The sequence below is a fragment of the Falco cherrug genome (genome assembly GCF_023634085.1).
Source record: "Falco cherrug isolate bFalChe1 chromosome W unlocalized genomic scaffold, bFalChe1.pri SUPER_W_unloc_1, whole genome shotgun sequence".
Taxonomy (NCBI): domain Eukaryota; kingdom Metazoa; phylum Chordata; class Aves; order Falconiformes; family Falconidae; genus Falco; species Falco cherrug.
The window spans coordinates 3832417-3846414 of NW_026599288.1; the positions used below are offsets into that span (position 1 = coordinate 3832417).

The following is a 13998-nucleotide window of genomic DNA, read 5'->3' on the forward strand; positions in this document are numbered from 1 at the left end:
TGTGCCTAGGTACATATCTGGGGCACCCAGATAAAGGTGCTAAATAGTTGAGGATTTTCTATGAAGTGAAACATCTAACCTGGGAGAGATTAAGAGACCTGTCTCAGAATATACATCAGATAAGGCAGATCTTCAGGAACAGGCCCACCTCAAAATATCCTATAGTTAAATTTTGAGGATGAAAGGGCAATAACTCACTTTAAAACCCAAATACAAATCAGTCAATGGAAGAGAAATGAAGCCAGACTTTTACTTCTGAAGTAATGCATTGGATGAAAATAGAAATTGTCTCCATCTTACTGCTTTCTGTGATGATTGATCCAATAAACTTGTTCTAGATCAGTTTCTGGACTGAGTTTGAGAACTCAGTAAATAGATGGATGGGTACCTATTTCAAGAATCTTCTCAGAATTTAAGTGACAAGCTGCCTAATAGCATCAGAACTCAAATGTTTGCACACATTCCCAGGACAAGTATTTGAGCTGAGTAAGAAACTTTACTGGCAAAATCTTAGATGTTTTGGGAATTTATATGTTGTCAGACTTAGATGGCAGTTGAAGGTCCCAAATAGAACAAAAAGATTCAAATTTTGCAGGTCCTTCTCTGATGCTGTACCTGCTCAGTTTATAATTACAATAAAGATTGGATTGGTTTTTTTTCCCAGACACTATTATTGCAAATTCAAGCTGGTGTCTGAAAGTAAAGCTGAGCACTTTCCATTTAGTGCCTCTTCATAGAATCACAGAATGGTTTCAGTTGGATGGGACCTTAAAGATCATCTAGTACCAATCCCCTGCCATGGGCAGGAATACCTTCCACTAGAACAGGTTGCTCAAAGCCTCATCCAACCTGGCCTTGAACACTTCCAGGGAGGGGGCATCCACAACTTCTCTGGGCAACCTGTTCCAGTGCCTCACCATCCTCACAGTAAAGAATTGCTTCCTAATATCTAATCTAAATCTACCCTCTTTTAGATTAAAACCATTACCCCTTCTCCTATTGCTACATGCCCTTGTAAAAAGTCCCTCTCCAGCTTTCTTGCAGGCTCCCTTTAGGTACTGAAAGGCTGATATAAGGTCTCCCTGGAACCTTCTTTTCTCCAGGCTGAACCACCCCAACTCTCTCAGCCTTTCTTCATAAGAGGTGCTCCAGCTCTCTGATCATCTTTGTGTCCTTCCTCTGGACTCATTCGAAGAAGTCTATGTCCTTATGTTGGGGGCTCCAGAGCTGAACCTAGTACTCCAGGTGGGGTCTCACAAGAGCGGAGTAGAGGGAGAGAATCACCTCCCTCAACCGGCTGGCCATGCTTCTTTTGATGCAGCCCAGGATTCAGTTGGCTTTCTGGGCTGAAAGTGCACATTGTTGGGCCATGTTGACCTTTCTGTACACCAGCACCTCCAAGTCCTTCTCCTCAGGGCTGCTATCAATCTATTCTCCATCCAGACCATGTTGATACTGGGGGTTGCCCTGACACAGGTGCAGGACCTTACACTTGGCCTTGTTGAGCTTCATGAGGTTCGTTTGGGCCTACCTCTGAAGCCTGTCAAGGTCCCTCTGGATGGCATCCCTTCCCCCCAGCATGCCAACCGCACCACACAGCTTGGTGTCATCAGCAAACTTGCTGAGGGTTCACTCAATCCTACTGTCCACGTTGCTACAAAGATGTTGAACTGCACTGATCCCAGTACAGACCCATGAGGAATGCCACTCGTCATTGATATCCATTTGGACATTGAGCCATTGACCGCAACTCTGAGTGCATCCATCCAGCCAATTACTTATCCACCAAGTGGTCCACCCATCAAACTCATGTCTCTCCAGTTTAAAGACAAGGATGTCATGTGGGACAGTGTCAAATGCTTTGCACAAGTCCAGGTAGATGACATCAGTTGCTCTTCCCTGATCCATCAACACTGTAACCTCGTTGTAGAAGGCCACCAAATTTGTCAGGCATGACTTGCTCTTAGTGAAGCCATGTTGGCTGTCACCAATCACCTCCTTATTTTCCATGTGCCTTAAAATAGTTTCCAGTAGGATCTGCTCCATGATCTTGCCAGACACCAAGGTGAGACTGACCGGCCTGTAGCTCCCTAGGTCTTCCTTATTTCCCTTTTTAAAAATGGGGGTTATGTTTCAACTTTTCCAGTCCATGGGAATTTCACCAGACTGCCACAACTTCTCAAATATGATGGATAGTGGCTTAGCCACTTCATCCACCAGTTCCCTCAGGACCTGTAGATGCATCTCATCAGGTCCCATGGACTTGTGCACCTTCAGGATCCTTAGATTCTCCTTCTCATACAGTGGGTGGTTCTTCACTCTTCTAGTTCCTTCCTGTCCTGGTTTCAGCTGGGATGGAGTTAATTATCTTCTTAGGAGCTGGTACAGTGCTGTGTTTTGGCTTTGATGTGAGAACAATGTTGATAACACACTGATGGTTTTAGTTGTTACTGGGTAATGTTTATACTAAGTCAAGGACTTTTCAATTTCTCAGGCCTTGCTAGCTAGAAGGCTGGAGGGGCACAAGGAATTGGGAGAGGACACAGCTGAGACAGATGACCCAAACTAGCCAAAGAGGTATCCCATACCATGGGACATCATGCTTGCTATATATATACCTGGGGGGTTAGCCAAGGCAGGCAGATCATTGCTCAGGGTGGTGAGCAGTTGCATTGTGTATCATGTGTTTCTTTCTTCCTTTCCCTCTGGATTTTATTCTTTCCCTCCCCCTTTTCATTATAACTGTTATTGTCATCATTGTTATTATTGTTCTTTCATTTTTATTCTATTCCAATCATTAAATTGTTCTTATCTCAACCCTCAAGTTTTACAATCTTTTCCAACTCTTCTCCCCATCCCTCTGGGTGAGGGTGTTACCGATTTGTTAATAAGTTAAGATTGATTGATTTTATTTGATTAATTAATTGATTTTATAAAATCATTTAATAGAATTAAAATGTAGAAGGATAAGGGAAAAATTTTTTATAGGAAACTTGCAGCTACGCAGTAAGAGTTGTTATGGAATCTTTTGTACGTCTTGTACCAAGGCTAGAAGAAGGGCCTGGAACTATTGTAATAACTCTAGGGTTGAAAGGTTCCATTGTATTTAACCAGTCTTCTGTACGCAGAGGTGTATTGAAATGTCAGAATATGAGATTAATGGGAACTGGGGAGAGTCGACTGGAACAGCTTGTAGGTACCTGCCAAGAAACCGTGAACTTTAGTAAAAGGTAATTCCGGCAGGGGGAGATCGCGACCACCGACTCATATACCACCTACCCAAATCGTACCCCAGACCCATTTCTAGACCTTTCTAAGCTCTACTGCGCAGAATCGGATATAGGAGGAGAATATGTTAATGATTTATGGGAAATATCATGGTTATGCATGAATACTTAATGAATATGCATGAATAAGTTCTATATATGGAATCTGATTTTGGGACCTGGTGTGCGTTGATCATGACAGGACTCGCTCACGCACCCGGCCGTCAATAAAGAAGTGTCTGCTTATCTACATCACATTGGTGTCGATAAGTTCTTCATTCCGAGATTTCGGTAACAGTTTTGGCGACCCAGATGGGACCTCGCTGAAGGAGACCGGAGGAGTCGGGGACCTGATTGGTTCCAGCCGGCACTGAGGATTTCTCGGGGATACCCATCAATCCCTGATCCATAAGGCTCTTTGCGACGTTCCCTGGATTTTTGGGTAAGACACTTCTTTTTTTTAATTGTAGTAAGTAAGTGCACTAGAGGAAGTGGGTAGGAGTCCCACTATAATAAGTGTATGGTAAGGAGTGGGATGGAGTCCCACCAGTGGGTTGGAGTCCCACTGAGTAAGTCTACCTGTCAGACGCGGTGAAAGAGCTGTGCAGGGTAGGACTAGGAGTCTGCCCGTAAGACATAAGCGAAAGCTATTGCAGGGTTGGACTAAAAGGATCCTTGTGGAAGTGGAAGCCTAGGCGTCTGCCCGTAAGACATAAGCGAAAGCTATTGCAGGGTTGGACAAAAGTGTAGACAAGAGAAACTATGTGCTATAGTGTTCTCTAAGGTAGTGCCTCTAACACGAAGTTAGAAGTTTTTTGGTGTTCTTTGTTGTCTTGTGAGTTTGTGTATTAAGAAGAAAAATAAGAGGTATAATATTGTGTTATATGTTTGTTTAAAGTAACTGTGGGAAAGTGTGAGTGTGGCTGTAAGGGTGAGACGTGTAATTGAGAACGAAAGCGAGTGTGGAGTGTGGATCCGCGGATCGGAGTGACAGAGTTGAATGATTGTGTATTGTACTGTGAGTAATTACACCATGGCAACTAAGTTAACTCGGTTGTTTAAAAGTAAAAGCATGGGTAATCTTGCTGTAAATGACAAAATCCCGAAAAATTCTTTGTTGGGATGTTTATTGGCACATTGGGGAAATTTACAGGATGATCTGCAAAAGAGCCAGATGATTGAGTATTGTAATAATTGGTGGCCTTTGTATATATTGGATGATCAGGAAAAGTGGCCCACGAATGGGACACTGAATTATAACACTATTTTGCAGTTAATGCTGTATTGTAAAAGAGAAGGGAAATGGAATGAAATGCCATATGTGGATTTGTTCTTTTACTTGAGACAAAGAAAGGATTGGCAGGATGAATGTAAGCTAACTATTAGAGATAATTTGGTAATAGCTATAACTTCTGATAATAAGAAAGTGGAAAAAAATGTTGTTTAAATTGTGAGGTTGGGAGTGGATACAGGAGCAACATTTTTTTATTAAATACCTGTAAAGGAAAAACTGGAACAAAAACAGGCCATTCCTGCAACCCCTGGATTTGAAATTTGGAAATAAGATAATTACATATGAATTTTTGTATGTACCAGAATGTCCGATACCCTTCTTAGGAAGAGATTTGTTATCCAAATTAAATGCACGGATTGTTTTTGACGAAGGAGAACTTTTCTTGAAAATACCTGAGTCAAAAACGGGAGAAATCCTGATGATACAAGAAAAGGTAAAGGAACAAGAAATTCCACCGGAGGTGGATTTGGCAGTGATCCCTACTGTATGGGAAACAAATATTCCTGGTAAATTGAAACTAGCAGAACCTGTTAAAATAGATTTGAAGGAAGGCGCAGGATCAGTGAGAATTAAACAATATCCAATCAAACCGGAAGTGAGACAGGAATTGAAGAAATTGATTGATAAATTTTTGGAGTATAAAATTTTGGAAGAATGTGAATCTGAGTATAATACTCCTATTTTACCAGTCAGAAAACCTTCGGGTGAATATAGACTGGTACAAGACTTGAGAGCAGTAAATCAAATAGTTAAGGATATTTATCCTGTAGTAGCAAACCCTTATATATTGTTATCAGCATTGAGGGAGAATTATCAGTGGTTTACAGTGCTTGATTTAAAGGATGCTTTCTTTTGTATACCTTTGGAAAAGGAAACCAGAAAACTGTTTGCTTTTGAATGGGAAAATCCTCAAACCAGGCAAAAGATGCAGCTGACATGGACTAGATTACCCCAAGGATTTAAAAACAGTCCAACTATTTTTGGAAATCAATTAGCAAAGGAATTTGAAATCTGGAAACAGGCCAAACGAAGATCTGGACATTTATTTTTACAATATGTGGATCATATACTGATTGCTATAGAAGAAAGATTTATTTGTATACAGGTGACTATTGACCTCTTGAATTTCCTGGGACTAAATGGGTATAAGGTATCCAGGAAGAAAGCCCAAATAGCCTGCCAGACTGTGATATAGCTCGGCTTTGAGATTTAAAAGGACAACGACAATTAGGAAAAAATCTCAAAGAAGCTATTTGTGGTATACCTGAGCCGAGAAATGTTCATGAACTCAGAGCATTTTTGAGAATGACTGGGTGGTGTCGCCTTTGGATCATGAACTATGGGCTAATAGCTAAACCGCTGTACGAGGCCCAAAAGAACTCTCCCTTTGTATGGGGCCCAAAACAACAAAAGGCTTTTGTAGAGTTAAAACGTGCCTTAATGTCTGCACCTGCCTTGGGACTGCCGGATCTAACCAAAGATTTCATGCTGTTTGTACATGAAAGACAACACCTTGCACTGGGCGTGTTAACTCAGAAGATAGGAAGCTGGAAACGACCAGTCGGATATTTCTCTAAACAACTGGACACAGTGAGTAAAGGGTGGCCAAACTGCCTTCGAGCAGTGGCCGCAATAGTGATGCTCATACAAGAAGCTTGGAAATTGACTTTGGGAAGAACAATAACAGTCTATGTTCCACACATGGTGATAACTGTCCTAGAACAGAAAGGGGGACATTGGCTGTCCCCCAGCCGAATGATGAAATACCAGATAGTATTGACTGAACAAGATGATGTGATTCTAAAGACAACTAACCTGGTAAATCCTGCAGTGTTTTTAAGTTCCATACAGGAAGAAGGACGACTGGAACATGATTGCTTGGCTACCATCGAGTATGTTTATTCCAGTCGTGAAGATCTGAAGGATGTGCCATTGGAGCGACCAGATTGGGAACTGTATACTGATGGAAGCAGCTTTATGGAACAAGGAGTCCGATACGCCGGATATGCGGTAACAACAGAGACTACAGTTATAGAAGCAGGAGCATTGGCGAGTACCACATCAGCCCAAAAGGCAGAACTCATCGCTTTAATTCGAGCCTTAGAAATAAGCAAAGGCAAGAGAGTAAATATCTGGACTGATTCAAAATATGCCTTTGGGGGAGTGCATGTCCATGGAGCTTTGTGGAAAGAGAGGGGGTTATTGTCCTCTCAAGGATTAAGCATTGAGCATCGAACAGAAATTTTACAATTATTGCAAGCAGTTCAAAAGCCAGATCAAGTAGCAATCATGCACTGTAAGGCACACCAGATTGGGAATACAAAAATAATACCTGGGAATAATTTAGCTGATAGGACTGCAAAAAGGGTAGCAAAGAAACAAGCATTGCAAATGGCAATAATTCCTTCTAAAACAGTAACCCTTCCTAGGGAAAAACCGAGATATTCAGAGGAAGATGACAAATTGGGTCAGTTATTAAATGCTAAGAAAAACTTAGCTGGATGGTGGATAACTCCTAACGGACAAGTAGTAATTCCACCTCTTTTGATGAGAGAGATAATTCAAATGAGACACCAAGAATGTCACTGGGGGGCAGAAGCCTTAGTAACATCTTTACGAAAGCAAGTAATATCAGTTAAGATGTTAGGAATAGCTAAAATGGTAACTGCAAAGTGTGAAGTATGTTTGAAAAAATAATCCAGTGATTAAGAAAAAGGTTCAAATGGGTAGGCTGAAGTCTGGTACAGAACCTGGAGATTATTGGCAAGTAGATTTTTCAGAGTTGCCTAGATACAATGGGTACCGGTACATCCTGGTAGGGGTTGATACTTTTACAGGATGGCCAGAAGCCCTTCCCTGTCGCACCACACAAGCAAAAAGAGGTTGTGAAGTGGTTATTACAAGAAATAATTCCAAGATTTGGAGTTCCTATTGGAAATCCTCTGTAGAGGTCCACACTTTGTTGCTGAAGTAGTCCAAAGTGTTAGCAAAGTATTGGGTATTAATTGGGATTTGCATGCGTCTTGGAGACCACAATTTAGTGGAAAACTGGAGATGATGAATCAAACTTTGAAACGACAAATAAGTAAAATTTGTCAAGAAACCAGTCTAAAGTGGCCTCAGGCACTTTCATTGGCATTATTATGAATCAGGGTACAGCCAAAGAGTGGAACCTCAGTCAGTCCTTATGAATTATTATATGGAAAACCATATGAGTCTCTAGAACCAAATCTAAACATACATGTAAAAGGAAAATGGCTGTGATTTGGAGTGTAGTAATTTGAAATAGACCTTTACCCCTGGAAAATTCAGTGCATGATTTCCAACCAGGAGACTATGTCTATGTGAAGACTTGGACCTCCGAACCTTTGCAGGAGCACTGGAGAGGACCCTTCCAGATACTGCTAACCACTTTTACAGCTATCAAAATTGCAGAATCGGATGCTTGGATACATTATACTCGAGTGAAGAAAGCACCGTGAAGAAAGCATCTACTCCGTGGAAGACTGTGAAACGTAACTCAGAGACTTAAAAATTGACTTTGAAACATGTTTAATTTTGCATATCAGGTTATGATTGGTTTTTGGATTTTCTTTTGGTTGGTAGTGTTGGTGGGATCATGGGCTGACTTGGTGGACAGGAACAAAAGACAAATAGAAACAGAACAAGTGATTGACATTCCCAAACAAATGGCTGAGGAAAATTTGATGGTAGGATTGATTAAAGAATTTGCCAATTTACAAAACATCACGCAGATCACTGCTTGTTTGCCAATACCGAAGGCAGTAGGTGAATCTATTCCATGGGGAATTTTAACTATGAATTTGACTAACCTGGAACATAAAAATGAAACCAATTATTGTGAACAGAGGCCAGTGACTCAATGGTATGAGCAAGTGAAAGTCACTAGAAAACAGTGGAAAACTCCAGGTAGTCTGGCGGATTGTGAAAAATTGTTAAATTATGTTTTTACCAAAATAGGGAGATTTAAGACTGTGGGATGGTGTTCTTATGATGAACAATTTAAAATCAACGTGAGCAAAAGTGTTATGGAATGGAAGTGTAACAAAACTGGCCAGAGCACCCAGTTAGTAGACCAGTGGGACTCTATATGGTCTATGTCCATATTTTCCCATTTTCAGTATATAGCAAGAATTTCTTGGTGTTTTACCTGGGATGGAAAGGTTTTTTCAGTATTACCCTGGGTAGATGATAGGTCAACTACATCGGGAGAGAAGGAAAATAAAATAGTGCCATGGTGGAAATGTGAAAAAGTGTATGATCGTAGTAATGCAGACTTAGTAATTCAAAGAATTCCTCCGTTGGCTGCTGCTTTGAAATATGGTTGTTTTTGTCGAGGTCTTAAGAATACTCTCAATTTAACCAGCGCCTTTACAGTCAGAAGAGGAACTTTGTTTAGTTGTAGAAAATCTACTATTCGAAGTCCAGGACATTTAGTTTGGGCATTAAGTGATGGAACCTGGACAACACATTTACCATTAGATGGTAAGGTGAAACAAATTACTTTAGGCATGCCAACATTGTGTCCAATTTGAAAGAAATCACCATTTAAAGGATCCTTAGAGAATTTAGAATTGAAACAAATAAAGAGATCAGGGATAAATGATGATATTTGGAATGAACCATCTACAGGAGTGAAAATTGGCTGGGCACTGGAATCACTTTTAAATCCTATAGCTTCATATAGAAACAGAGCATGGCTCTATCATTTAACTGGTCAAGTGGAAAAATTGGCAAACGTTACCAAGAAGGGGTTTAAGGAATTGAATATACAACTACAGGCAACTTCCAGAATGACTTTACAAAATAGAATGGCGCTAGATATGCTCCTACTTAAAGAACATGGAGTGTGTGGATATCTCAAGGATAAACTGGACCACTGTTGCATCCACATTCCAAATGTCACTCAGGATGTGGAACATGATCTAGACCTATTGGGAAAAATTGAAAAAGAAACTGAAACAGTTCAAAAGGATATGTCAAAAGATTGGCTTGGGAAAATTTTTAACAAACTGGGATGGAATTTGAGCTCTTGGATACAATCTATAATTAAGACTTTGTATCTGTTACTAGTTGTCTTTTTGATGAGCATGCTAGTATATGCATGTCTGAAGAAACAGTTTACCAATAGAATTGCAGTGAGTCGTATGATTATGAGAGAAGTACCAACTATTTCACCAAGACATGATCCATTACCCAAATATGTTGAAACAAAAGATATATGAATAATGTGAAAGTATTGAAATAATGATTTTCAACACTTTCAAAGGGGGGAAATGTTACCGATTAGATAATAAGTTAAGATTGATTGATTTTATTTGATTAATTAATTGATTTTATAAAATCATTTAATAGAATTAAAATGTAGAAGGATAAGGGAAAAAATCTTTATAGGAATCTTGCAGCTACGCAGTAAGAGTTGTTTTGGAATCTTTTGTACGTCTTGTACCAAGGCTAGAAGAAGGGCCTGGAACTATTGTAATAACTCTAGGGTTGAAAGGTTCCATTGTACTTAACCAGTCTTCTGTACGCAGAGGTGTATTGAAATGTCAGAATATGAGATTAATGGGAACTGGGGAGAGTCGACTGGAACAGCTTGTAGGTACCTGCCAAGAAACCGTGAACTTTAGTAAAAGGTAATTCCGACAGGGGGAGATCGCGACCACCGACTCATATACCACCTACCCAAATCGTACCCCAGACCCATTTCTAGACCTTTCTAAGCTCTACTGCGCAGAATCGGATATAGGAGGAGAATATGTTAATGATTTATGGGAAATATCATGGTTATGCATGAATACTTAATGAATATGTATGAATAAGTTCTATATATGGAATCTGATTTTGGGACCTGGTGTATGTTGATCGTGAGAGGACTCGCTCACGCACCCGGCCGTCAATAAAGAAGTGTCTGCTTATCTACATCACATTGGTGTCGATAAGTTCTTCATTCCGAGATTTCGGTAACAAGGGGGAAATGAGTGAGTGGCTGTGTGGTACTTAATTACCAGCTAGGGTTAAACCACGATGCTGCCTTTGCCTTCTGCGACTTGGGTGGTGTTGCTGGAGCCCTTGCCAGCAAATCTGAGGCAAAAAAGTCAATGAGTACCTCAGCCTTCTCTTAACCATGTACCTTCAGTATTTATATATTGTATGTGCAGTACTCTTCACCATGGTGTAATTTATTATTGTATGTTGGGGGTCATCTTATATTTGAGATGTTAGAAGCCCTTAAATACAAGAAAAAAAATAATACAAATATGTTGTTGCGAGAGGGGTCCGCCGGAGTCAAGAAATTACTCAATATGAGTTATGCGTCTTGCTCATCTTTATCGGCTTCTTACACTTCTTATATAGCCTCAATACACAAGCATGTTCCCAAAGCAAACATATAATTGGTTATTAGCCCCTAAGCGCGCGCTGTTCTCACACCACTAATTATCATGATTAGAACAAGCATTCTATCCATGCAGCTATTTGCGTTAGCTATGTTTTAGCCTTGTGGTTTGTTACTCCCTTTGTTCCCATTCCGCTCCCTATCTCCCTTGGCCTTGCACCTGTCTTCCCTAACAGCTGCAGCTTGTTACAGCCATGGCCTGTTAGTACAACAAAGTTACTTGGTCTCAGGATTCAAGAATAGATCAAGGCCACTTTCTTGTTAACTTCAGCACAACAACTTTAGCACAATTCTAATTCCAGGCCTATTCTTATTCCAGGCCTGGATTGTGCAGATCTTTAGGGATTCTATGGCCACGCTTCTGCAGCCGTTCTTCTACACCATGTCACCAGGCTACCTAAAGTGAATGCAGGTCAGTAAATGGAGATGCTTTCTGAAGCTACTCATTCTTTGACCATAGATTTTGCACTATTTATTCTTTCTTTTTCTCAGATTGGGGAGGTATGGACATTATGTGCTTTGCCAACTTGATATCGCTTCTTTTCATTAACATTTTGTTTTCCAAAGTAGGTTTCAGAGTTTAAGAATAATTGTAAGCTTGGCTGAAGAGGAATAGTTTATGTCTTCCTTAGTAGAACTTTTGTAAATAGGGAGTACAGATATATTTGTGCTAATCACTCAGAGGTACATTGCAGAACATACTAATATCTTCTCAGAGCAAAATTTGCATTGTCTAGCATATACTAGCTTCACAATGCCATATAGTGAATGATTGTATATCAAGTAGTGATGAAAGAAGGACCTAAAGCTGTTCCAGATGAAAAAAAATATATTTCAAAGGATAATTAAGCATTATATAACTTGATTCAAACAATGTTTTGCAGCTTCCTAAGAATAAAGAAGAAAGTTTGCTACTGGGGAATTGTCTACAGATTTTTGATAAAAACAATGTGCATAGAATTTCATAGAATCATATAATACCAGGTCAGAAGAGATCTCAAGGATCATCTGGTCCAACCTTTCTTGGCAAAAGCAGTCTAGACAAGATGGCCCAGCACCCTGTCCAGCTGAATCTTAAAAGTGTTGGGGAATCCACCACTTCCCTGGGGATGTTATTCTGATGGCTGATTGTTCTCATTGTGAAAAATTTTCATCTTGTGTCCAATTGGAATCTCCCCATGAGTAACTTGTACCCATTACCCCTGGTCTTTTCCATGTGACTCCTTGTAAAAAGGGAGTCTCCATCTTCTTTGTAGCCACTCTTTAAATACCAAAACATGGTGATAAGGTGTCCCCTAAGGCTTCTTAAGGCTGAACAAACCCAGTTCTTTCAGCCTTTCCTCATATGGCAGGCTTCCCAGTCCTTTGATCATCTTTGTGGCCTTTCTCTGGACCCTCTCCAGCCTGTCCACATATTTTTTGCATAGCAGGGATCAAAACTAAACACAGTATTCCAGGTGTGGCCTGAAAAGCGCTGAGTAGAGTGGGATAATGACTTCTTTGTCTCTGCTGGTGATGCCCTTGTTGATGCAACCCAGCATCCTGTTGAATTTCTTTGCTGCAGAAGCACACTGTTCACTCATATTGAGCTTGTTGTCCAGCATGACCCCCAGTTCCCTTTCCACAGAGCTGCTCCCCAACCAGGTAGATCCCAGCCTGTGCTGCACTCCTGGATTATGTTTTCCCAGGTGCAAGACCTTACACTTGTCTTTGTTGAGCTTCATAAGGTTCTTGTTAGCCCACTCTTTCAGCCTATCCAGGTCTTCCTGCAGGGTTGCTCTCCCTTCCAAAGTGTCCACTTCCCCACTCAGTTTGGTATCATCAGCAAACTTTATCAGGGTACACTCGATCCCATCATCCAGATCATTTATGAAGATGTTAAACAGAATTGGGCCCAATATTGATCCCTCAGGGACCCCACTTGTGACAGGTTGCCAGTTTGAAAAGGAGCTATTTACCACCACCCTCCGGGTGCAGCCTGTCAGCTAGTTCCCCACTCACCACACAGACCACTTGTCTAGACCATAACACATCAGTTTCTCTAAGAGGCTGTGGGAAACCATATTGAAAGCCTTGAAGAAATCCAAGTAGACAATGTCCACCGCTTACCCCATATCAACTGAGAAGGATACTTTATTGTAAAAGGCAATCAGCTTTTTCAAGCACAATTTGACCTTGTCAATCTGTGCTGGCTTTTCCCAATCACATGCTTCACTGGACTTGTAATAGCCCCCAGGAGTATTAATTCCATAATTTTCCCAGGGACTGAAGCCAGACTAATGGGCCTATAATTTCCTGGACCTTTCTTTAAGCCCTTCTGGTAGGTGGGGGTGACATTATCCTTCTTCCAGTCTTCTGGGATGTCCCCTGATCTCCACAACTTCTCAAAGATTATGGAGAGCAGCCTTGCAACGACATCAGCCAGCTCTTTTAAGACCCTTGGGTGGATATTGTCAGGGCCTGTTGATTCGTAGGGGTCAAACTCCTGTAACAGTTCACATACCAACTCTTAAATCACTGACTGTTGGGTCTGTGTTTGCATCAAGCTGGATTTTTTGTTCCCAGGGCCTGGGGCCCAACAGTGCTGGTAAAGACAGAGGTGAAGAAAGTGTAGAGAACCTCTGCCTTTTCAGCATTGTTGGTGACTAATTCACCTCTCCTATTTAAAAGTGGGCAAATATTTTCCTTCTGTTTCTGTTTGTTTATGTACCTGAAGAACCCTTTATTGTTGTTTTTGACATCTCTGGCCAATTTCAATTCAAGCGGAACATTTTGTTAAAGAAAATGTATTTTGAATTAAGAAATTTAAAGTGCTGAAGCTGCTAAATAGCAGAACCAGGCCTCATCCCTTGTGTAGCCCTAATCCAAGGCTGGTTTAAAACCCAGTCAATCAGTAGGAGAATAGAGAAACAATAGTTGATCAATTTGTATACACAGCTGCTCTCAGAAACACAGGTGGTTTTAGAAAAATTAATATATATTAATAGGAATTCCTTGTTCAAAGACTAAGTGTGCTTGAA

At 40.7% G+C, this 13998-nt stretch overlaps 1 protein-coding gene across 2 annotated transcripts; it reads left to right on the top strand.

Moving 5' to 3' along the window:
- Positions 1-6200: 6200 nt before the first annotated feature.
- Positions 6201-9437, top strand: LOC129734872 (uncharacterized). Of its 2 annotated transcripts, none has more exons than XM_055700224.1 (2): positions 6201-6570; positions 7935-8288. In XM_055700224.1, the coding sequence occupies exons 1-2, from the start codon at positions 6262-6264 to the stop codon at positions 8040-8042; spliced, it is 417 nt and encodes a 138-aa protein (XP_055556199.1). In that variant the 5' UTR covers positions 6201-6261; the 3' UTR covers positions 8043-8288. The 2 variants fall into 2 exon arrangements, with proteins under 2 accessions (XP_055556199.1, XP_055556198.1); XM_055700223.1 differs by having other exon boundaries at positions 6321-6570; positions 7935-9437.
- The last annotated feature ends 4561 nt before the right edge of the window (positions 9438-13998 follow it).

What these genes read in the sequence shown, in the direction of transcription:
- LOC129734872 (XM_055700223.1), top strand. Translation starts at nt 8,109, where the DNA reads ATGTTTAATTTTGCATATCAGGTTATGATTGGTTTTTGGATTTTCTTT.